Genomic DNA, 22147 nt, shown 5'->3' with positions numbered 1-22147 from the left:
TAGCTCATGGATGTGCGTTTCAAAAATACTGTGTAACCCCGGTAGGGCAACATCTGAAAAATAGCGCCTACTTATTAGTGTGTCGGCAAAAGCCAACATCATCCACGACAGAGAACGGTTGATTGTCAAGGGCAATGAATCCCATTATCATGGCGTTAATGGATTTCACCTTTTGAGTCGTCTCGCTAAAAATGTTCTTACTCTTTCAAACGACTTGAACTATGTGGAAGTGTACACTTTTGTTTTCTGATTTTATTCTAAGTCGTAGCTTGAACGTCTGGGTGGTGATGCACTTTCGAATGAGTCATCAGGTTTGTGGTATTGAAAGATGTCACTTTCTCCCCTCGGGAAATAATAGCAGCACAAACGTTGCCTATGGCCTTTTTGTTGTCTTCCTTTGAAACGTCAAAGTAGACCCACACAGCAGACATTGTGGACCAGGTTAGGAATACTGTGTTGCACGTGTAGCGTGGTATTTTTCGTGGCGTCATTACGTCATCTACCTACGTTATATAGGTATGCAGGGCAGCATTGACATCGGGTTTGCACATCGGCGTTATAGACATCGGGCCGATGCTGGCATTTTTAGCTAATATCGTCCCGATTCCGATGTGCTCACCGATATATCGTGAATCCCTAATTACAGCCTTATTCTGAAATAAATTACATGTTTTTCCCCTCATCAATCTACACACAATACCCCATAATGTCAAAGCAAAAACAGGTTTTTAGAAATGTGAGCACATTTATAAAAAATAAAAAACTGAAATATGACATTGACATAAGTATTCAGACCCTTTACTCAGTACTTTGATGAAGCACCTTCTCTGCAGATCCTCGTTGCTGCACAGCTATTTTCAGGTCTCTCCAGAACTGTTTGATCGGGTTGATTGTACTTTTGGAAGGTTCTCCCATCTCCACAGAGGAACTCTAGAGCTCTGTCAGAATGACCATCGGGTTCTTGGTCACCTCCCTGACCAAGGACCTTCTCTCCCGATTGTTCAGTTTGGCCGGGCGGCAAGCTCTAGGAAGAGTCTTGGTGGTTCCAAACTTTTCTCATTTAAGAATGATGGAGGCCACTGTGTTCTTGGGGACCTTCAATGCTGCAGAAATGTTTTGGTACCCTTCCCCAGATCTGTGCCTCAACACAATGCGCTCTGAGCTCTACGGATAATTCCTTTGACCTCATGGCAAAAGTATCTATATCCACAGTAAAACGAGTCCTAAATTAACATAACCTGAAAGGCCGCTCAGCAAGGAAGAAGCCACTGCTCCAAAACCGCCATAAAAAAGCCAGGCTACAGCTTGCAACTGCACATGGGGACAAAGATCGTACTTTGGAGAAATGTCCACTGGTCTGATGAAACAAAAATAGAATGGTTTGGCCATAATGGCCATCGTTATGTTTGGAGGAAAAGGGGGGAGGCTTGCAAGCCAAAGAACACCATACCAACCGTGAAGCACGGGGGTGGCAGCATCATGTTGTGGGGGTGCTTTGCTGCAGGAGGGACTGGTGCACTTCACAAAATAGATGGCATCATGAGGGAGGAGAATTATGTGGATATATTGAAGCAACATCTCAAGACATCAGCCAGCTTGGTCGCAAGCATACTTCCAAAGTTGTGGCAAAATGGCTTAAGCACAACAAAGTCAAGGTATTGGAGTGGCCATCACAAAGCCCTGACCTCAATTCTATAGCGTGTGCAAACAAAGAGGCCTACAAACCTGACTCAGTTACACCAGCTCTGTCAGGAGGAATGGGCCAAAATTCACCCAAATTATTGTGGGAAGCTTGTGGAAGGCTACCCGAAACGTTTGACCCAAGTTAAACAATTTAACTTCTTATGGCTGGGGGCAGTATTGAGTAGCTTGGATGAATAAGGTGCCCAGAGTAAACTGCCTGCTACTCAGGCCCAGAAGCTAAGATATGCATATTATTAGTAGATTTGGATAGAAAACACTCTGAAGTTTCTAAAACTGTTTGAATGATGTCTGTGAGTATAACAGAACTCATATGGCAGGCAAAAACCTGAGAAACTCCAATCAGGAAGTGGGAAATCTGAGGTTTGTAGGTTTGCCTATCCAATATACAGTGTCTATGGGGTCATATTGCACTTCCTACGGCTTCCACCATATGTCAACAGTCTTTAGAACATTGTTTGATGCTTCTACTGTGAAGGATGAGGGAATAAGAGCTGATTGAGTCAGGAGTCTGGCAGAGTGCCACGAGCTCACTCAGGCGCGCCCCCGTGAGAGTTAGCTGCGTTCCATTGCATTTCTACAGACAAAGGAATTCTCCGGTTGAAACATTATTGAAGATTTATGTTAAAAACATCCTAAAGATTGATTCTATACATCGCTTGACATGTTTCTATGAACTGTAATGGAATTTTTTGACTTTTCGTCTGGACTAAGTGTGCCTGCGCATCGTGAATTTGGATTTTTGAACTAACCGCGTGAACAAAAAGGAGGTATTTGGACATAAATTATGGACTTTATCGAACAAAACAAACATTTATTGTGGAACTGGGATTCCTGGGAGTGCATTTTGATGAAGATCATCAAAGGTAAGTGAATATTTATAATGCTATTTCTGACTTCTGTTGACTCCACAACATGGCGGGTACCTGTATGGCTTGTTTTTGTGTCTGAGCGCCGTACTCAGATTATAGCATGGTGTGCTTTTTCCATGAAGTTTTTGAAATCTGACACAGCGGTTGCATTAAGGAGAAGTTTATCTAAAGTACCATGCATAACACTTGTATTTTTAATCAACATTTATGATGAGTATTTCTGTAAATTGATGTGGCTCTCTGCAAAATCACCGGATGTTTGGAGGCAAAACATTACTGAACATAATGCGCCAATGTAAACTAAGATTTTTGGATATAAATATGAACTTTATCGAACAAAACATACATGTATTGTGTAAGATGAAGTCCTATGAGTGTCATCTGATGAAGATCATCAAAGGTTAGTGATTAATTTTCTCTATTTCTGCTTTTTGTGACTCCTCTCTTTGGCTGGAAAAATGGCTGTGTTTTTCTGTGACTAGGTACTGACCTAACATAATCAGATGGTGTGCTTTCGTCGTAAAGCCTTTTTGAAAATCAGACACAAGTTTATCTGTAAAATACTTGTATGTTTGAGGAATTTTAATTATGAGATTTCTGTTGTTTGAATTTAGCGCCCTGCACTTTCACTGGCTGTTGTCAAGTCGATCCCGTTAACGGGATCTCAGCCATATGAAGTTTTAAAGGCAACGCTACCAAATACTAATTGAGTGTATGTAAACTTCTGACCCACTGGGAATGTGATGAAAGAAAGCTGAAATAAATCACTCTACTATTATTCATCCATTTCACATTCTTAAAATAAAGTGGTGATCCTAACACACCTAAAACAGGTTATTTTTACTAGGATTAATTGACAGGAATGGTGAAAAACGGAGTTTAAATGTATTTGGCTACGGTGTATGTAAACTTCCAACTGTACATACCCCAACCAGAAGACATGGATTACAGGCAACATCCGCACTAGCTAAAGGCTAGAGCTGCCGCTTTCAAGGAGCGGGACTATAACCCGGAAGCTTATAAGAAATCCCGCTATGCCCTCTGATGAACCATCAAACAGGCAAAGCATCAATACAGGACTAAGATCGAATCGTACTACACCGGTTCTGATGCTCGTCAGATGTGGCAGGGCTCGCAAACCATTACAGACTACAAAGGGAAGCACATCCGAGAGCTGCCCAGTGACACGAGCCTACCAGATGAGCTAAACTACTTCTATGCTCGCTTCGAGGCAAATAACACTGAAACATTCATGAGAGCACCAGATGTTCCGGAAGACTGTGATCATGCTCTCCGCAGTCGATGTGAGTAAGACCTTTAAACAGGTCAACATTCACAAGACCGCAGGGCCAGACGGATTACCAGGATGTGTACGACGAACATGCACTGACCAACTGGCAAGTATCTTTACTGACCTTTTCAACCTCTCCCTGTACGAGTCTGTAATACCAACATGTTTTAAGCAGACCACCATAGTCCCTGTTCCCAAGAACACTAAAGTAACCTGCCTAAATGACTACCGACGTCTGTAGCCAAGAAGCGCTTTGAAAGGCTAGTCATGGCTCACATCAAGACCCTTATCACAGAAACCCTAGACCCACTCCAATTTGCATACCGCCCTAACAGATCCACAGATGATGCAGTCTCTAATGGATGTCTTGATGGACCGCCCCCAGGTGGTAACGGTAGGTAACAACACATCCGCCATGCTGATCCTCAACACGGGGGCCCCTCAGGGGGGCATGCTCAGTCCCCTCCTGTACTCCTTGTTCAGTCATGATTGCACGGCCAGGCACGACTCCAAGACCTTCATTAAGTTTGCCGATGACACAACAGTGGTAGGCCTGATCACCGACAACGACGAGACAGCCTATAGGGAGGAGGTCAGAGACCTGACCGTGTGGTGCCAGGACAACAACCTCTCCCTCAACGTGATCAAGACAAAGGAGATGATTGCGGACTACAGGAAAAAGAGGACGGAGCACACCCCCATTCTCATCGACGGTGCTGTAGTGGAGCAGGTTGAGAGCTTCAAGTTCCTTGGTGTCTACATCAACAAGCAAACATGGTCCAAGCACGCCAAGACAGTCGTGAAGAGGGCACGACAAAACCTATTCCCCCCTCAGGAGACTGAAAAGATTTGGCATGGTTCCTCAGATCCTCAAAAGGTTCTACAGCTGCACCATTGAGAGCATCCTGCCTGGTTGCATCACTGCCTGGTATAGGCAACTGTTCGGCCTCCGACCGCAAGGCACTACAGAGGGTAGTGCGTACGGCCCAGTACATCACTGGGGCCAAGCTTCCTGCCATCCAGGACCTCTATACCAGGCGGTGTCAGAGGAAGGCCCTAAAAATAGTCAAAGACTCCAGCCACCCTAGTCATAGACTGTTCTCTCTGCTACCGCACGGCAAGCGGTACCGGAGCGTCAAGTCTAGGTCCAAGAGGCTTCTACACAGCTTCTACCCCCAAGCTATAATACTCCTAAATATCTCATTTTTATTTTACCTTTATTTATCTAGGCAAGTCAGATAATTAAGACAAATTCTTATTTTCAATGACGGCCTAGGAACCATGGGTTAACTGCCTTGTTCAGGGGCAGAACAACATATCTTTACCTTGTCAGCTCGGGGGATTCGATCTTGCAACCTTTCGGTTACTAGTTCAACACTCTAACCACTAGGCTCCCTGCCGAGCAATGGACATTAGACTGGTAGAAATCTGTCCTTCGGTCTGATGATTCCAAATTAGATGTTTGGTTCCAACCGCCATGTCCTTGTGGGACGCAGAGTAGGTGAATGGATGATCTCTGCATGTGTGGTTCCCACCATGAAGCATGGAGGTGGTGGTGTGATGGATGGGGGTGCTTTGCTGTGACACTATCGGTGATTTATTCAAGGTACACTTCACCAGCATGGCTACCACAGAATTCTGAAGAAACATGCCACCACATCTGGTTTGCGCTTAGTGGGACTATCATCTGTTTTTCACCAGGACAATGATTCAACACACCTCAAGGCTGTGTAAGGGCTATTTTACCAAAGAGAGTGATGGTGTGCTGCATCAGATGACCTGGCCTCCACAATCACCCAACCTCAACCCAATTGAGATGGTTTGGGATGAGTTGGACCACAGAGTGAAGGAAAAGCAGCCAACAAGTGTTCAGTATATGTGGGAACTCCTTCAAGACTGTTGGAAAAGCATTCCAAGATAAGCTGGTTGGCACAATTCCAAGAACGTGCAAAGTTGTCATCAAGGCAAAGGGTGGCTACTTTGAAGAATCTAAAATATATTTTGATTTAACACTTTTTTGGTTACTACATTATTCCATTTGTTATTTCATAGTTGATGTCTTCACTATTATTCTACAATGTAGAAAACAGTAAAAGAAATAACAAAAAAAACATTGGATGAGTGTGTCCAAAATTTTGACTGGTACTGTATATCTTACCGTCCCAGGGAAGACAAGACACCCTCAATGTCAATTATTTTAGAAAAAGACCAAAAGTATTTGGGTGTAATTGTAATGTTGCAATATTTCATAGGCTACCAAGGGTGGCGCACCAACCTCCAGGCAATTCTTAAAGGGGCGGTGTTGTATTTTGAGACTGGCCTACATTGTCTGATGCTCTATGGGAAGCAAGATAGTAATGCATTTTATTTGTGTGTTAGACTTTTTTTTTGGGGGGGGGGGGGGGGGGGGGGTCTTGAGCTTTCGGACAAGTAAAAAACAAATAATAATATATCCTACTTACTAAAAAAAGTTAAGCCCTGATATCTTTCTATATGTTTCTCTCTGCATTGCTGGGAATGGCCATAAGTAAGCATGTCACTGTTAGTCTACACCTGTTGTTTACAAAGCATGTGACAAATAAAAAGTGATTGATTATCTATTATTCTAACTCTCAACAGGAAATTGAGATCTTGACTGAGTTCCCACAAAAAAATCAATATAAAATATAAATGGTGTAGAATCTTCAGATTTAGATTATATCTGCAGCGCCACTTAGTGGTCGACTGAGGGTAGCCGCTTTGGCTGACTCAAATTTGGTACGTTTGTATGAGACGTGCGTGATGATGTCTTATTTGGCAGCCAGATAACACATTACAATTAAATATTTATCGGAAGTTAAACTAAGGGGCAATAGAGGCCATGCATTTATTTTATGGAACAATGGATTGGTAACACTTCTTTAGCTAGCTACACCCTTGAACACTAGCAACTGAAATACGCCCCGGCGTAACGTTAGTGTTGCTAGCTAACTAGCTACGTCAGTACAAGCTAACAACAACACAAGAGGTTGTACTGATAGGGCCTTGTCAAAAACCAGCTGGCAAATTATTGCAACACCTCATTCTGAGGGTACGCTGCATTTGGTACATCAATGTCAGAAACGTTACCACATCATGTGCGAGTTAACGTTAGCTAGCTAGTTGACTTTTGAGAAAAGCGTTCAACGAGGAACCCGGAAGGACACCACTGATACATGTTTGCCAACTTTCCATTTCAAACAGGGGCCTGATGATAGCCAACTCGCCGTTAATCTAGCCTATTTGCCTGTCAGAGGGTGTACATTACACAATATTTAGCTAACGTTAGCGATGTTACATAGCTATGTAGGTGGCCCGGCATTAGCTTAACAAATTATGGATGGCTTGAAAACTTGAAAGCGACTGACCATTTACAGAAAGTTGACATACACATCTCACTCACCGGCACTGATAATATTCGTTTCAATGCATTGGTGTTAACAGGGTTTAGTGATGTTAGTTAGCTAACATTAATCAATAACAGTAAGTAAAACACCCATGTTAACTAGCTAGAACAAATCATCTTTATAGCTAGCTAATGATCTACCAGTTGGATAGGTACCGACACAATCTAGCTAGTGATTTTCAACATAAAGTCGAGCGTAAATACACCTTCAATATACAAACAATGTACAATAAACACGTAGCTAACGTTAACTAGCTGTTTTGAAAAGCAATATAGACAAACACTCGCCCAGGCCCAATAATCGAGGTTTGCTAGCTAGCTAGTATCGCTAACACTAGTTCAGGCAAACTGACTACCTTGTCCATATCTCGTTGTTTTCTTTATTACTAGGTAACTTACTATCATGGCTGAGTTTGCATGTTTAATAGCGCGCTAGCTAGCTACATTATCTGGCAAACGTTACAGTAACTAACTGGCTACAAAACTGCACAGTTGTTAGCTAGGTAACTTGCGTTCTCAAAACATTTTTCACCTATAGAAAAGTGGCAGGACGTCTTGCAACGACCATCACGACTGAACAAATAACGTAAATACTCACTAAATATTTATTCCAGGATAAGCAGGAACATTAGATAATCCTTCAAAAAAATCCAGAATTGGCACGACACTGTAATCGAAAATATCGTCGGAAACAAAACATTTCAGAAATTAACATTAAAATTCAAGATGGCGGCTAGCACAGGAGCGAGGAGAAAGGCGTAGCACTGCCATCCAGAAGAAATAGACCCAAGGAATACTCCAGCCATTCTCGACATTCGGCATCAATCATGTCCAATAGTTTAGGATTAAACAGATATTAAGTCGTTTTGACAATGAAATTAAGTTAACTGATGATTTCGAGAAATAAAACACAATTAATTCCTTACTTCGTAAAAAATTATCGGATGTACACAAAAGTAGTGCTGCATAAACAAACCTCTAAAGCGCTTCCTAAGAATTCAACGACAGTTGATAGGATCTACGCTCTTCTGCAGTCACACTCGGATAGAAAGCAAGTGAAGAGCAGCAAATATCGTGCTATAAGTCTATCTGCATAAAGATGGCATGTGAGCACAAAGGACTAATCTATACGGAAATACTACATTGACTCTCACACTTCTCTTTTTTTCCCAAGTACAATTTGAACAGTTGTTCAGAGACCGGCTTACCGGTCGACCTATCTATGGCACAAGTTGATGTGCGGTAGCTATGGTTCTAAGGTACTTGTAGTTAAATCCATACACGCTAGCAAACGATATATCTAGAAATCTGGGCACAGAGGAGTAATACAGAAATCTGCAATATAAACGACATTATTTGTCTAATCTCAGCTGTAAAGACACCTCTGCTGATGTCATGTTCAAAGCATAATATTTTTAATCATACAAAAAATAAAGAAGCAAACACTACCAGCTGCAAGACTTTCTCTCACACACACACACACACACACACACACACACACACACACACAGCTGGGCCGATTTGGCTACGAATGAGTGAAATGGCCCTATCCAGATGAACTTGCAAGACATTCTGCACCAAGTTTTCAAACAAAGCAAGATATTTCAGGGTTGTTGTTCTTTCTTATTTGACAGTGTAGATCAGTACCCAAACCTGTGTAATTCCATGGTAGTTAGTGTAATGACACATTTGTAACATATACCAGTTTGCAATGTGTCATACACTGACTTTCCAATTGAAAATATTTGAATAAATTGCAGTAGCATACAAGTTGTGCATTTCCATTTCACGCTTCGCTCTGTTACATTTTTAAAACCCTACTCCTTGCGTATGGTGGATGTGGGTGTTCACTGCTTTTTAACTGGGCATTATATCCTTCTCGAGGGGGCATTTATTCAGAGATATTGACAGCTTCTTTGAAAATAGGAAAATATACAGTGCCTTGCAAAACAAAATATTCACATGTTGTGCACAACTCATGTCCTCGAGGCACTGCCGTTTTCAACCTGTATGAGAGAAGAGGACCAAAGTGTATGCAAGCCCTGGTTTATTGTGAAAAAGACTGAAAGTAAAGAAATCTTAACACACACACACAACACTTTAGAACATTTGAATAGCAGTAAATGTTTTGTGTTGAAATATTGTTAAAATGTTCAATTGGCTAGTTGACATAATCAGTTACTGGCCCAGTGAGTCACCTGAGTGAGCCATTATTCAGGATAGTGTCTCAAGTAAAATATCAATTAAAAAACAAACAAAAAAAAAAATGTCAAGAGTGAACATTATTACAAGAGTTAATATGACTGTAAATATAAAACATGTTACATACACAGTAAATCAAAACTTAAATATACAATACTCCTGAAAAACTGTCTGTTTCCCATTTAGTCTCCACCATCCTGTTACTTGGAAACCTGAGGGTGGAAAGAGAAGAGGACATGTTAAATAAACCAAAGATCTTTCAAATCACAAAAAAAGTAGTTACTAGAGCCTGACCGATACAGTGCCATCAGAAAATATTCAACATTTGGTTGTGTTACAGCCTGAATTCAAAATGGATTACATTTACCCCCCCCCCCCACACACACACACACAATACCCCATAGTGACAAAGTGAAAACATGTTTAGAAGTTTTTGCACATTTATTTAACATGAAACAGAAATCAGAAATCTAATTTACATATGTATTAACATCTGAGTCAATACTTTGTGGAAGCACGTTTTGAGGCAAATACAGGTTTGAGTCGTCTTGGGTATGTCTGTATCAGCTTTGAGTCGTCTTGGGTATGTCTGTATCAGCTTTGAGTCGTCTTGGGTATGTCTGTATCAGCTTTGAGTCGTCTTGGGTATGTATCAGTTTTGGGTATGTCTGTATCAGCTTTGAGTCGTCTTGGGTATGTCTGTATCAGCTTTGAGTCGTCTTGGGTATGTCTGTATCAGCTTTGAGTCGTCTTGGGTATGTCTGTATCAGCTTTGAGTCGTCTTGGGTATGTCTGTATCAGCTTTGAGTCGTCTTGGGTATGTCTGTATCAGCTTTGCACATCTGGATTTAAGGATTTTCTCCGATTCTTCCTTGCAGATTTTCTCAAGCTCTGTTCAGTTAGATGGGGAGTGGCGGTGAACAGCAATCTTCCAAGTTTTTCCACAGGTTTTAAATGGGATTCAAGTCTGGGCTTTGGCTGGGCCACTCAAGGACTTTCACATTCTTGTTCTGAAGCCATTCCAGCGTTGCTTTGGCTGTATGCTTGGGGTCATTGTCCTTTTGGAACGTAAATCTTCACCCCAGTCTAAGGTTGTTTGCACTCTGAAGCAGGTTCTTATCACAGATTGTCCTGTATTTGGCTCCATTCATTGTTCCCTCTATCGTTACCAGTCTCCTATTCCCTGCTGCTGAAAAGCATCCCCCATAGCATGACTGCCACCACCATGCTTTACAGTAGGGAATGTGTTAGACAGGTGATGATCTGGGCCTGTTTTATTCCAGACACTGATTTACATTCAGGCCAAAGAGTTATATATTTTGTCTCATCAGACCACAGGATCTTTTGCCTTTATGCTCTCAGTCTTTTACAGGCCTTTTTGCAAACTCCAGGTGTGCCGTCATGTGCCTTTTTCTCAGGAGTGGCTTCCGTCTGGCCACTCTCCCATAAAGCCCAGATTGGTGAAGTGCTGTAGAGACTGTTGTCCTTCTGACAGGTTCTCCCATCTCAGCTAAGGAACTCTGTAGTTCTGTCAGAGTGGTCATTGGGTTCTTGCCCAGTGGCTCAGTTAGGTCAGACAGCCAGCTCTAGGCAGTCTGGGTAGTTTCATATTTTTTCCATTTGTTATGATGAGACCACTGAGCTCTTGGAAACTTTTCAACACTCTAAACATGTTTTATACCCTTCCTCCAGCTAGAATTGTGATTAAGCATACAGTATATCTCAGAGCTCTACAGACAGTTCCTTGGACTTCATAGTCTAGTTTCTGCTCTGACATGCACTGTCAACTGTGGGGCTTTATTTACACATACAGAGATGTGTTTCTTTCTAAATAATGTCCATGGCCACATGTAGACTTCAAATCAAGCTGTAGTGACATCCTAAGGATGATCAAAGAAAATTGGATGCAATTTGGAGTGTCATAGCAAAGAGGTGTGTTTACTTATGTAAATGAGATATTTCTGTATTTCATTTTTCAATATATTTGCAACATTTCAACAAAAAAAACATGTTTTCACATTGTTATTATAGGGTATTGTGTTTAGATAGATGGATTGGGAAAAAAATCCATTAAATCCATTTTAAATTCAGGCTGGAACACAAAATGTGTAATAAGTCAAGGGGTACCAGTACTATCACCGATATTGTCCTTTTTAACCGCTATGGGCCGATATTCACTGACAACCGATATTGAATAAATAGAATGAAACAAGGGAATCTCATGCTGATCTGAACACCTGCAGCCATTTTCATGACATTATTATTGTCACAAAGTGTGAAATCAACTTTTGAAGCATAGTTATTGGACAATTGCTCTTTTGGATGGAAATGTACGAGAATTCAGAGTAGAAAGATGACACCTTTTTCATTTCCTACTCTAAAAACAGTTTATCGGCATCGGTAAGTTTTGCCACCCCAAAAATCATAAAACGGACCCCAAAAAAAACATATGGATCGGGTTCTAGTAGTTACAATCTGAAAACATACACAGTGTTGTTGACAAATATTGGACAGTTTAATTGGGAAAAACCCTTTGAACACACACACAGAGATCTATAGGAGATGACAAAAACAAGCAGAACACTCAGTGGACTCCGTGTTGATTACCTTTTAAGCAGAGCCCTGTTCCTCCTTGACCTTGTTCTCCGCCTCCATCTCCTCCACCCCAGCCTGGGTCATCAGGTCACCAATGTTCTTCTCCAGGTCATCGATGCGGCCACTCATCTCATCGAGTACTCTTGTCAAGGAAGTGGGAACAACATTCAGGTACCATGCCTACTGTACAAAATATCTCAAACTCCTATCCATAGAACTATGTAGTACCAATCCCTTTGACCCAATCTGTCTGCTTGTTACAGCGGTCCATCAGTAATACAATGCCGATATTAATGTTCTGTCATTTGAAATGTTAGCAAAAGTTGTACATTTCACTGTTAGTCTACAACTGTTGTTTACGAAGCATGTGACAAATACAAGTGTGATTGATTGATTGATTTACACGATTGCTTCAAACCGGCTGACAAAACCGCCAGGATTGAGTGCATTACATGTATCTGAATGATCAAACCATGCAGTCATTGATATCAAGAGACTACGCTATGAGCAATCCAATTAAATTGTAACATAAAACTGTGTCATTCTGAAAGTCTGTCTTTGATAGCATTGAAATTGTGAAAAATAGCATTGAAATTGTAAAGGCAGGATATTTCTTCCAATGATCTGGTCTGACATGGTCTGGAATTTATCCTGCATCTGCTGCAGCAATGTCTGGACCTGTAGAAAATGAGGAGAGGAGGACAGAACATGTTGTAATGTGTGGGTGGACACGTTTATATCCTGTAGCATAGCAGAATCGTAGTGCATGGATGCATACTATTGAACTTTGTGGGCGTTAAGGTGCCTCTGATGCCTACACAACAGGGTGTTGCCTCCACCGCTGATACCATGGAAACCATGGGGATTTGCCGTTTGTCGTCAAAAAACAAAAGTCAAGCTTTACAAGCCGGAACACAATTACATTTAGCCATCTATCACCCATCTATCAGTTACATTTCAATAATAATAGCTGTAGCTAGCTAGCTAAACAGGACTAAAACAAAGGTAATGTAGCTAAACAGAATTTGACTGCAACTATTTCATTGAAAAAAAGTTAATGTTGCTACAAAAACGATTGGGGAAAAAAACAGTTATAGCAGAACTTTAGCCAGTTAGCCAGCCTGCTAGCTAACGCTAGCTAGTTCTCAGGTTTTCAAATGGGATAGGATATGGCAAGGATTTGTACCGTTAGCTAGGTAATACGACTCACCACCCCAGTCAGGTCCTGTACAGATTTCGGATCCTGGATCTCTGACATTGCACTAAATTCGTGGCGCTGCTGTACGATAAACCACTGGTTTGTCCGAGACGTCTTCTTCCTTCTCTGCAGACGAAGCGAAACAACCGTGAATGACTGAGGGAATTATTTTACACTGGTCTGGGTTGAACCGGCTAATGGCCGTTTACCTCATCGGGCAAAAACGGAGAGGGAGGAGCGATCTACTCAAATGGAACAGTAATGTGCACTGCTTGGTCATGTTGTCAACAAGGCAGCATGGTGCATCGTCCAGAAACATACAGCATATATTTTCAAATACATTTTCTAACTAGTTTTAATTGGGATGGCAGATAAAGCGTTTTTTATCAAAAGCAATCACATGGAAAAATAAATACTCTAACTAATTACTACACATGCTTGATTACCAAACTTTTGTTTTGAGCCGACTTCGCCGTCTGACGGTCAGAGCATGGCACCTGGCTCATGCCCGTGAGGCAGCCTGCTTCCAAATGCAATCAACTTTGAGCCGGTGCAAAACACGGGTGCCAGAGTGAGACTAATCGAATCCCTCACTGACGAGCTACAGACGCCCCAACGAGTAAACAGTGAAGCATGCGCATGCTAAATCTCGCGAGTTTACCAAAACGGGAAACGATCAAACGGAATTGGATTAGAAGCGCTAATAAAATAATGCAACAACATTAGTGAGTATTTGGAACCTGGAACACGATGCATGGCGAACAAACATTTAGTAGGAAATATATATTTGAAAGGAAATTGCATCCTCCTCGATTTTGTTGATGAAAAGCACATCTATTTAATCGCCATTTATTTTCTGCCGGTTGAATTCACTCAACTCTTGCCTTTTTCTTATCCTGGCTTTGATTAACAAAAGCCTCCCTATCAAATAGGTAGGTTGGCTACAGTCCGTTGTTATTTCTCACCTCGTGTTGATTTGTAATTCATGCCAGAATAAGAGCTCAGCAGAAGTTTCAACTTTGAAATAGGTTACAGTTTGTCTGACTGATTTGCAGTTAATAAAAAGTACATTTAAAAAAACTACAACAAAATCTTACACATTCTGTTTAGGGCCTACCTATATGCACAATTGAACTAACGGAACTAAAGTCTGACATTATGTTCGGTGCATTGGATCAGAGTCTACTGGTGGAAAGCTGTGCTGTGGTGTCCAATGAGTTGTGAGAGACATGGACAACAGACTGGGTCTGGGTGATGAGGAGGAGGGAGATGTGGGGACCCTGTGGCACTCTTTGCACTGGCTGACGTCCTGTGTGATGGTGGTTGGAGGGGCTCTGCCCTACGCCTCACAGTACCAGCAGATCCTTCGGACCAAGAACACAGACGGCTTCTCTACACGCGTCTGCCTGGTTCTGCTGGTCGCTAACATCCTCCGCATCCTCTTCTGGCGAGTGGGTTTGGGTGTTGGGGGGGGGGGGGGGGGGGGGGGGGGGGTTGTGGGTAAGGTTTACCTAGAGGTAATGCAGTGTCAGGTTTTCTGCTAATGTGTGTGTGTGTGTGTGTGTGTGCGTCTGTCTGTTTGTGTGTGTGTGTGTGTGTGTGTGTGTGTGTGTGTGTGTGTGTGTGTGTGTGTGTGTGTGTGTGTGTGTGTGTGTGTGTGTGTGCGTCTGCCTGTTTGTTTGTGTATGTGTGTGCGTCTGCCTGTTTGTTTGTGTGTGTGTGTGTGTGTGTTTTCACACCTGCAGGTTTGGGAAGCAGTTTGAGGTGACTCTGCTCCTGCAGAGTGTGGTGATGATTCTCACCATGCTGGTGATGCTCAACCTCTGCTGCTCTGTACAGAACACCAACCGTATCAGCACTAAACAGTACCACATCACAGGTAACAGCAACCATATAGCACCCATAGAATAACTATCTAACAGACATCTGACTTTGGCTCCAGGCTTTGGTTACGTTGAAAGCTTGTGGCAAAGGCTAACAACAACCATTTAAAAACCATAATACAGCCATCTATCACCCATCTATCCACCATTTAATAACCATCCAGCCACCTCTGCAGCTGTTCTATTGTTTTACCACTGGAGGGAGATATTGGGGAGGAAAGAGGAAACGATAACCTTCCATTATTTACCTTCTGTCTGTGTCTGTGTGTCTCTCTGTCTGTCTCTCTGTCTGTGTGTCTCTCTGTCTGTCTGTGTCTCTGTCTGTCTGTGTCTCTGTCTGTGTTTCTCTGTGTCTCTGTCTCGCTCTCTCTCTCCATCCACCCCATCTCTCTCTCTCTCTCTATCAGATCTGGATCCCCGGTTCTTTTGGAACTGGGATGGCTTTGAGGACTACCTCATCTTCATGTTGGCCTTCACGCTGCCCTGTGCCTTCACCACCCTTATCCTCCTGGACTCCTCTCTGTTTGTGGAGTCCCTGGGCTTCCTGGCCGTGCTGACGGAGGCCATGCTGGGGCTACCACAGCTGCTCCAGAACCAACGCAACCACTCCACCACCGGCATGAGGTGAGGCTGAGGAAGCAAACACATTTTCTTCAGAAAATTGACCCGCTCTACTCGGATAAAGGTTACCAGCCCTCACTCACCTGCTTCTCTCTGCATCCCCTGCCAGCCATCACTCACCTGCTTCTCTCTGCATCCCCTGCCAGCCCTCACTCATCTGCTTCTCAGCATCCCCTACCAGCCCTCACTCACCTGCGTCTCTCTGCATCCCCTACGAGCCCTCTCTCACCTGCTTCTCTCAGCATCCCCTTCGAGCCCTCACTCACCTGCTTCTCTCAGCATCCCCTACCAGCCCTCACTCACCTGCTTCTCTCAGCATCCCCTACCAGCCCTCACTCACCTGTTTCTCTCAACATCCCCTTCGAGCCCTCACTCACCTGCTTCTCTCCGTCCGCTCTTCATACCCATCTATTCCTCCCTCGGTTTTATAATATAATTTAGCCGTGATGGCGAACAGGGATGCAGACCCTGATGAGTGTTTTGTTGTTACATTTGAACATGTTATACATTGGAGCAGCGTGCAGAGCGAGCCAAGTTGATACATTGTATCATTTAATTGCCTGGTATAACCAAGAGCACGGGCCGGTCTGAGTAGGCTTTGCAATTGCAAGTTCGCTAGCCTGTCACACAGTCTCTTGCGTGCCAGAGGATAAATGGAGCACAGCAGCGCGACAGCCTCCAGCGTTACAGCAAAGAAAACACCTTGTCTCAAAAAACATGAAACATTTTACCAGAGCTCCCTTTTTTCTGCACGATTTCGTGCGCATTTGATATAATTTCACAAAACCATGTCGTGGGCGGTTTTTAACTAATCCCGGGTCGCTAATTATTGGTTTGATAACGAACAACATCATGTTCAGTCATGTTACATAGCTAGCTAACAACCTGGTAACTTCACACTAGGTTTAGGCACATCTGATTGGTCCAGGAAGAAAGGAAAAGGGTCTGCTTCTCATGAGATGTGATTCAAAGGTAGGATTCATATAGGCCTAATGGGAGACTAAACTATATAGGATTCATATAGGCCTAATGGGAGACTAAACTATATAGGATTCATATAGGCCTAATGGGAGACTAAACTATATAGGATTCATATAGGCCTAATGGAAGATTAAACTATATAGGATTCATATAGGCCTAATGGGAGACTAAACTATATAGGATTCATATAGGCCTAATGGGAGACTAAACTATATAGGATTCATATAGGCCTAATGGGAGACTAAACTATATAGGATTCATATAGGCCTAATGGAAGATTAAACTATATAGGATTCATATAGGCCTAATGGGAGACTAAACTATATAGGATTCATATAGGCCTAATGGGAGACTAAACTATATAGGATTCATATAGGCCTAATGGAAGACTAAACTATATAGGATTCATATAGGCCTAATGGAAGATTAAACTATATAGGATTCATATAGGCCTAATGGGAGACTAAACTATATAGGATTCATATAGGCCTAATGGGAGACTAAACTATATAGGATTCATATAGGCCTAATGGAAGACTAAACTATATAGGATTCATATAGGCCTAATGGGAGACTAAACTACACTGCTCAAAAAAATAAAGGGAACACTTAAACAACACAATGTAACTCCAAGTCAATCACACTTCTGTGAAATCAAACTGTCCACTTAGGAAGCAACACTGATTGACAATAAATTTCACATGTTGTTGTGCAAATGGAACAGACAAAAGGTGGAAATGATAGGCAATTAGCAAGACACCCCCAAAAAAGGAGTGATTCTGCAGGTGGTGACCACAGACCACTTCTCAGTTCCTATGCTTCCTGGCTGATGTTTTGGTCACTTTTGAATGCTGGCGGTGCTCTCACTCTAGTGGTAGCATGAGACGGAGTCTACAACCCACACAAGTGGCTCAGATAGTGCAGTTCATCCATGATGGCACATCAATGCGAGCTGTGGCAAAAAGGTTTGCTGTGTCTGTCAGCGTAGTGTCCAGAGCATGGAGGCGCTACCAGGAGACAGGCCAGTACATCAGGAGACGTGGAGGAGGCCGTAGGAGGGCAACAACCCAGCAGCAGGACCGCTACCTCCGCCTTTGTGCAAGGAGGTGCACTGCCAGCGCCCTGCAAAATGACCTCCAGCAGGCCACAAATGTGCATGTGTCTGCTCAAACGGTCAGAAACAGACTCCATGAGGGTGGTATGAGGGCCCGACGTCCACAGGTGGGGGTTGTGCTTACAGCCCAACACCATGCAGGACGTTTGGCATTTGCCAGAGAACACCAAGATTGGCAAATTCGCCACTGGCGCCCTGTGCTCTTCACAGATGAAAGCAGGTTCACACTGAGCACATGAGCACATGTGACAGACGTGACAGAGTCTGGAGACGCCGTGGAGAACGTTCTGCTGCCTGCAACATCCTCCAGCATGACCGGTTTGGCGATGGGTCAGTCATGGTGTGGGGTGGCATTTCTTTGTGGGGCCGCACAGCCCTCCATGTGCTCGCGAGAGGTAGCCTGACTGCCATTAGGTACCGAGATGAGATCCTCAGACCCCTTGTGAGACCATATGCTGAGACATGCACATTTGTGGCCTGCTGGAGGTCATTTTGCAGGGCTCTGGCAGTGCACCTCCTTGCACAAAGGCGGAGGTAGCGGTCCTGTTGCTGGGTTGTTGCCCTCCTACGGCCTCCTCCACATCTCCTGATGTACTGGCCTGTCTCCTGGTAGTGCCTCCATGCTCTGGACACTACGCTGACAGACACAGCAAACCTTTTTGCCACAGCTCGCTTTGATGTGCCATCCTGGATAAACTGCACTACCTGAGCCACTTGTGTGGGTTGTAGACTCCGTCTCATGCTACCACTAGAGTGAGAGCACCGCCAGCATTCAAAAGTGACCAAAACATCAGCCAGGAAGCATAGGAACTGAGAAGTGGTCTGTGGTCACCACCTGCAGAATCACTCCTTTTTTGGGGGTGTCTTGCTAATTGCCTATAATTTCCACCTTTTGTCTATTCCATTTGCACAACAGCATGTGAAATTTATTGTCAATCAGTGTTGCTTCCTAAGTGGACAGTTTGATTTCACAGAAGTGTGATTGACTTGGAGTTACATTGTGTTGTTTAAGTGTTCCCTTTATTTTTTTGAGCAGTGTATATAGGATTCATATAGGCCTAATGGAAGACTAAACTATATAGGATTCATATAGGCCTAATGGGAGACTAAACTATATAGGATTCATATAGGCCTAATGGGAGACTAAACTATATAGGATTCATATAGGCCTAATGGGAGACTAAACTATATAGGATTCATATAGGCCTAATGGGAGACTAAACTATATAGGATTCATATAGGTCTAATGGGAGACTAAACTATATAGGATTCATATAGGCCTAATGGAAGACTAAACTATATAGGATTCATATAGGCCTAATGGGAGACTAAACTATATAGGATTCATATAGGCCTAATGGGAGACTAAACTATATAGGATTCATATAGGCCTAATGGAAGACTAAACTATATAGGATTCATATAGGCCTAATGGGAGACTAAACTATATAGGATTCATATAGGCCTAATGGAAGACTAAACTATATAGGATTCATATAGGCCTAATGGGAGACTAAACTATATAGGATTCATATAGGCCTAATGGGAGACTAAACTATATAGGATTCATATAGGCCTAATGGGAGACTAAACTATATAGGATTCATATAGGCCTAATGGAAGACTAAACTATATAGGATTCATATAGGCCTAATGGAAGACTAAACTATATAGGATTCATATAGGCCTAATGGAAGACTAAACTATATAGGATTCATATAGGCCTAATGGGAGACTGAACTATATAGGATTCATATAGGCCTAGCGCTGCTGCGCCTTCTTCACCACGCTGTCTGTGTGGGTGGACCATTTCAGTTAGTCCGTGATGTGTACGCCGAGGAACTTAAAACTTTCCACCTTCTCCACAACTGTCTCGTCGATGTGGATAGGGGGGTGCTCCCTCTGCTGTTTCCTGAAGTCCACGATCATCTCCTTTGTTTTGTTAACATTGAGTGTGAGGTTATTTTCCTGACACCACACTCCGAGGGCCCTCACCTCCTCCCTGTAGGCCGTCTTGTCGTTGTTGGTAATCAAGCCTATCACTGTTGTGTCGTCTGAAAACTTGATGATTGAGTTGGAGGCGTGCATGGCCATGCAGTCGTGGGTGAACAGGGAGTACAGGAGAGGGCTCAGAACGCACCCTTGTGGGGCCCCAGTGTTGAGGATCAGCGGGGTGGAGATGTTGTTACCTACCCTCACCACCTGGGGGCGGCCCGTCAGGAAGTCCAGGACCCAGTTGCACAGGGTGGGGTCGAGACCCAGGGTCGAGTTTGGAGGGTACTATGGTGTTAAATGCTGAGCTGTAGTCGATGAACAATGGATGTTGACTTAATGGTGCTTCTTCATGATCATAACCAACAGGTTTTGTCAGACAGCAGTATTCCCTACCTATAATGGAATGCACCTACACAGTGCACTATCTGGGGAATAAGTTGTCATTTGGGATGTTTCCTAATAATGCTCAGATGACACCTGGCTGTCTGCCAAAACCTGTTGGTTATGATCATGAAGAAGCACCATTAAGTCAACAGCCATTGTAGAGTTGAGGTCACGATGATATGAGACAGGAAGCCATGCCATGCTTCTCTGTTTAAATGGGATTAGATAAATAATCCTTCAAATAAACTACATGAACAGATGCCAAGCTAATACCAGTTTGTGGTTTGGCAGAGGGAGAAAGTTGTGACTGCAGCCCGCAATTCATCTGCAGGAATCCCTCTTTATACTTTGTTTGGTAAATGTTTATGCTATGACTCCGGGAGGCAGGTGCGCTCCAGTACATTAGGTGGTGGTAACCGTATGCTAGCTAGACCTAAAGAAGATTCCGGTACACATCAGGGGGGAGCCGGCACCGTGTGCTAGCTAGTCCTAAAGGGGACTCTGCTACACCTTCTGGGTGTCATAGGACTATAGGGTCATGTTGGGGTGCCTCATACACCAGCTAGCCTGGCCTACAGACCTTCTGGGTGTCATAGGGCTATAGGGCCATGTTGGCCTGCCTCAGACACCAGGCAGCCTGGCCTACAGACCTTCTGGGTGTCATAGGGCTATAGGGCCATGTTGGCCTGCCTCAGACACCAGGCAGCCTGGCCTACAGACCTTCTGGGTGTCATAGGGCTATAGGGCCATGTTGGGGTGCCTCAGACACCAGTCAGCCTGGCCTACAGACCTTCTGTGTGTCATAGGGCTATAGGGCCATGTTGGCCTGCCTCAGACACCAGTCAGCCTGGCCTACAGACCTTCTGGGTGTCATAGGGCTATAGGGCCATGTTGGGGTGCCTCAGACACCAGGCAGCCTGGCCTACAGACCTTCTGGGTGTCATAGGGCTATAGGGCCATGTTGGGGTGCCTCAGACACCAGTCAGCCTGGCCTACAGACCTTCTGTGTGTCATAGGGCTATAGGGCCATGTTGGGGTGCCTCAGACACCAGCCAGCCTGGCCTACAGACCTTTTGGGTGTCATAGGGCTATAGGGCCATGTTGGGGTGCCTCAGACACCAGGCAGCCTGGCCTACAGACCTTTTGGGTGTCATAGGGCTATAGGGCCATGTTGGGGTGCCTCAGACACCAGCCAGCCTGGCCTACAGACCTTCTGGGTGTCATAGGGCCATGTTGGGGTGCCTCAGACACCAGTCAGACCTATTTGACACTGATGATCAATAATTACCTCTTCAGTAAAATGACGGTGCTCAAACCGATCCAAAGATACACCTGGAGGGAAACAGGTGCAGCGCCATGTTTCCTCTTCTCAGTGACTACGTCATTCAAAGTGATGGTCAATGATCCTGTTTGTTATGTTTTCTGTCTTCAGTGTGAACATGGTCCTACTGTGGATGGCCGGGGACAGCTTCAAGACGGCCTACTTTGCCCTGAAGGAGAGCCCGCTCCAGTTCCTGTTGTGTGGGCTGACTCAGGTACTGGTGGATCTGGCTATCCTCTATCAAGTGTGTCTCTACAGCCAAGACCCCTGGGACAAACTGGCTTAACTAACCCTAACCCTAGCTAACTCTAACCCCAGCTAACCCCAACTAACCCCAACTAACCCTAGCGAACTATAACTAACCCTAACTAACCCCAACCCTAACAAACTCTAACCCCAGATAACTCTAACCCTAACTAACTCTAACCCTAACTAACCCTAACTAACTCTAACCCTAATTAACTCTAGCCCTAACTAGCTCTAGCCCTAACTAGCTCTAGCCCTAACTAGCTCTAGCCCTAACTAACTCCTACCCTAGCTAACTCTAACCCTAACTAACTCTAGC

The 22147-nt window shown here is 43.8% G+C and overlaps 3 protein-coding genes across 3 annotated transcripts in view; 1 reads left to right on the top strand and 2 right to left on the bottom strand.

The window, feature by feature from the left end:
- The window catches only part of LOC120024752 (histone-lysine N-methyltransferase KMT5B-like), a 42899-nt gene extending 34465 nt beyond the window's left edge, over positions 1 to 8434 (bottom strand). The window contains exon 1 of the mRNA XM_038969038.1: positions 7887 to 8434. The gene's annotated coding sequence lies outside the window, so the exon portion shown is untranslated. The remainder of the gene's footprint in view (positions 1 to 7886) is intronic.
- Positions 8435 to 9318: 884 nt separating this feature from the next.
- On the bottom strand, positions 9319 to 13451 carry LOC120025161 (heat shock factor-binding protein 1-like). Its single transcript, XM_038969615.1, has 4 exons — positions 13296 to 13451; positions 12697 to 12763; positions 12098 to 12222; positions 9319 to 9702 (listed from the first exon to the last, which is right to left on the bottom strand). The coding sequence occupies exons 1-3, from the start codon at positions 13341 to 13343 to the stop codon at positions 12101 to 12103; spliced, it is 237 nt and encodes a 78-aa protein (XP_038825543.1). The 5' UTR covers positions 13344 to 13451; the 3' UTR covers positions 9319 to 9702; positions 12098 to 12100.
- Positions 13452 to 14562: 1111 nt separating this feature from the next.
- LOC120024714 (solute carrier family 66 member 2-like) lies at positions 14563 to 21912 on the top strand. The gene is made up of 4 exons (XM_038968977.1): positions 14563 to 14730; positions 15029 to 15162; positions 15574 to 15790; positions 21694 to 21912. The coding sequence occupies exons 1-4, from the start codon at positions 14600 to 14602 to the stop codon at positions 21866 to 21868; spliced, it is 657 nt and encodes a 218-aa protein (XP_038824905.1). The 5' UTR covers positions 14563 to 14599; the 3' UTR covers positions 21869 to 21912.
- Positions 21913 to 22147: the final 235 nt, after the last annotated feature.

Source organism: Salvelinus namaycush, chromosome 30, assembly GCF_016432855.1.
Source record: "Salvelinus namaycush isolate Seneca chromosome 30, SaNama_1.0, whole genome shotgun sequence".
NCBI lineage: Eukaryota > Metazoa > Chordata > Actinopteri > Salmoniformes > Salmonidae > Salvelinus > Salvelinus namaycush.
Note: the sequence above shows the minus strand (reverse complement) of the source record. Positions and strands in the feature narration are given on the sequence as shown.

Coding starts and splice junctions, on each gene's coding strand:
- LOC120025161 (XM_038969615.1), bottom strand. CDS start 13,343: ATGTCAGAGATCCAGGATCCGAAATCTGTACAGGACCTGACTGGGGTG. Junction 12,764..13,295: donor TACAGGACCTGACTGGGGTG/GTGAGTCGTATT, acceptor CATTTTCTACAG/GTCCAGACATTGCTGCAGCA. Junction 12,223..12,696: donor AGACCAGATCATTGGAAGAA/ATATCCTGCCTT, acceptor TGACAAGAGTAC/TCGATGAGATGAGTGGCCGC.
- LOC120024714 (XM_038968977.1), top strand. CDS start 14,600: ATGGTGGTTGGAGGGGCTCTGCCCTACGCCTCACAGTACCAGCAGATC. Junction 14,731..15,028: donor ATCCTCCGCATCCTCTTCTG/GCGAGTGGGTTT, acceptor TCACACCTGCAG/GTTTGGGAAGCAGTTTGAGG. Junction 15,791..21,693: donor CACTCCACCACCGGCATGAG/GTGAGGCTGAGG, acceptor TTCTGTCTTCAG/TGTGAACATGGTCCTACTGT.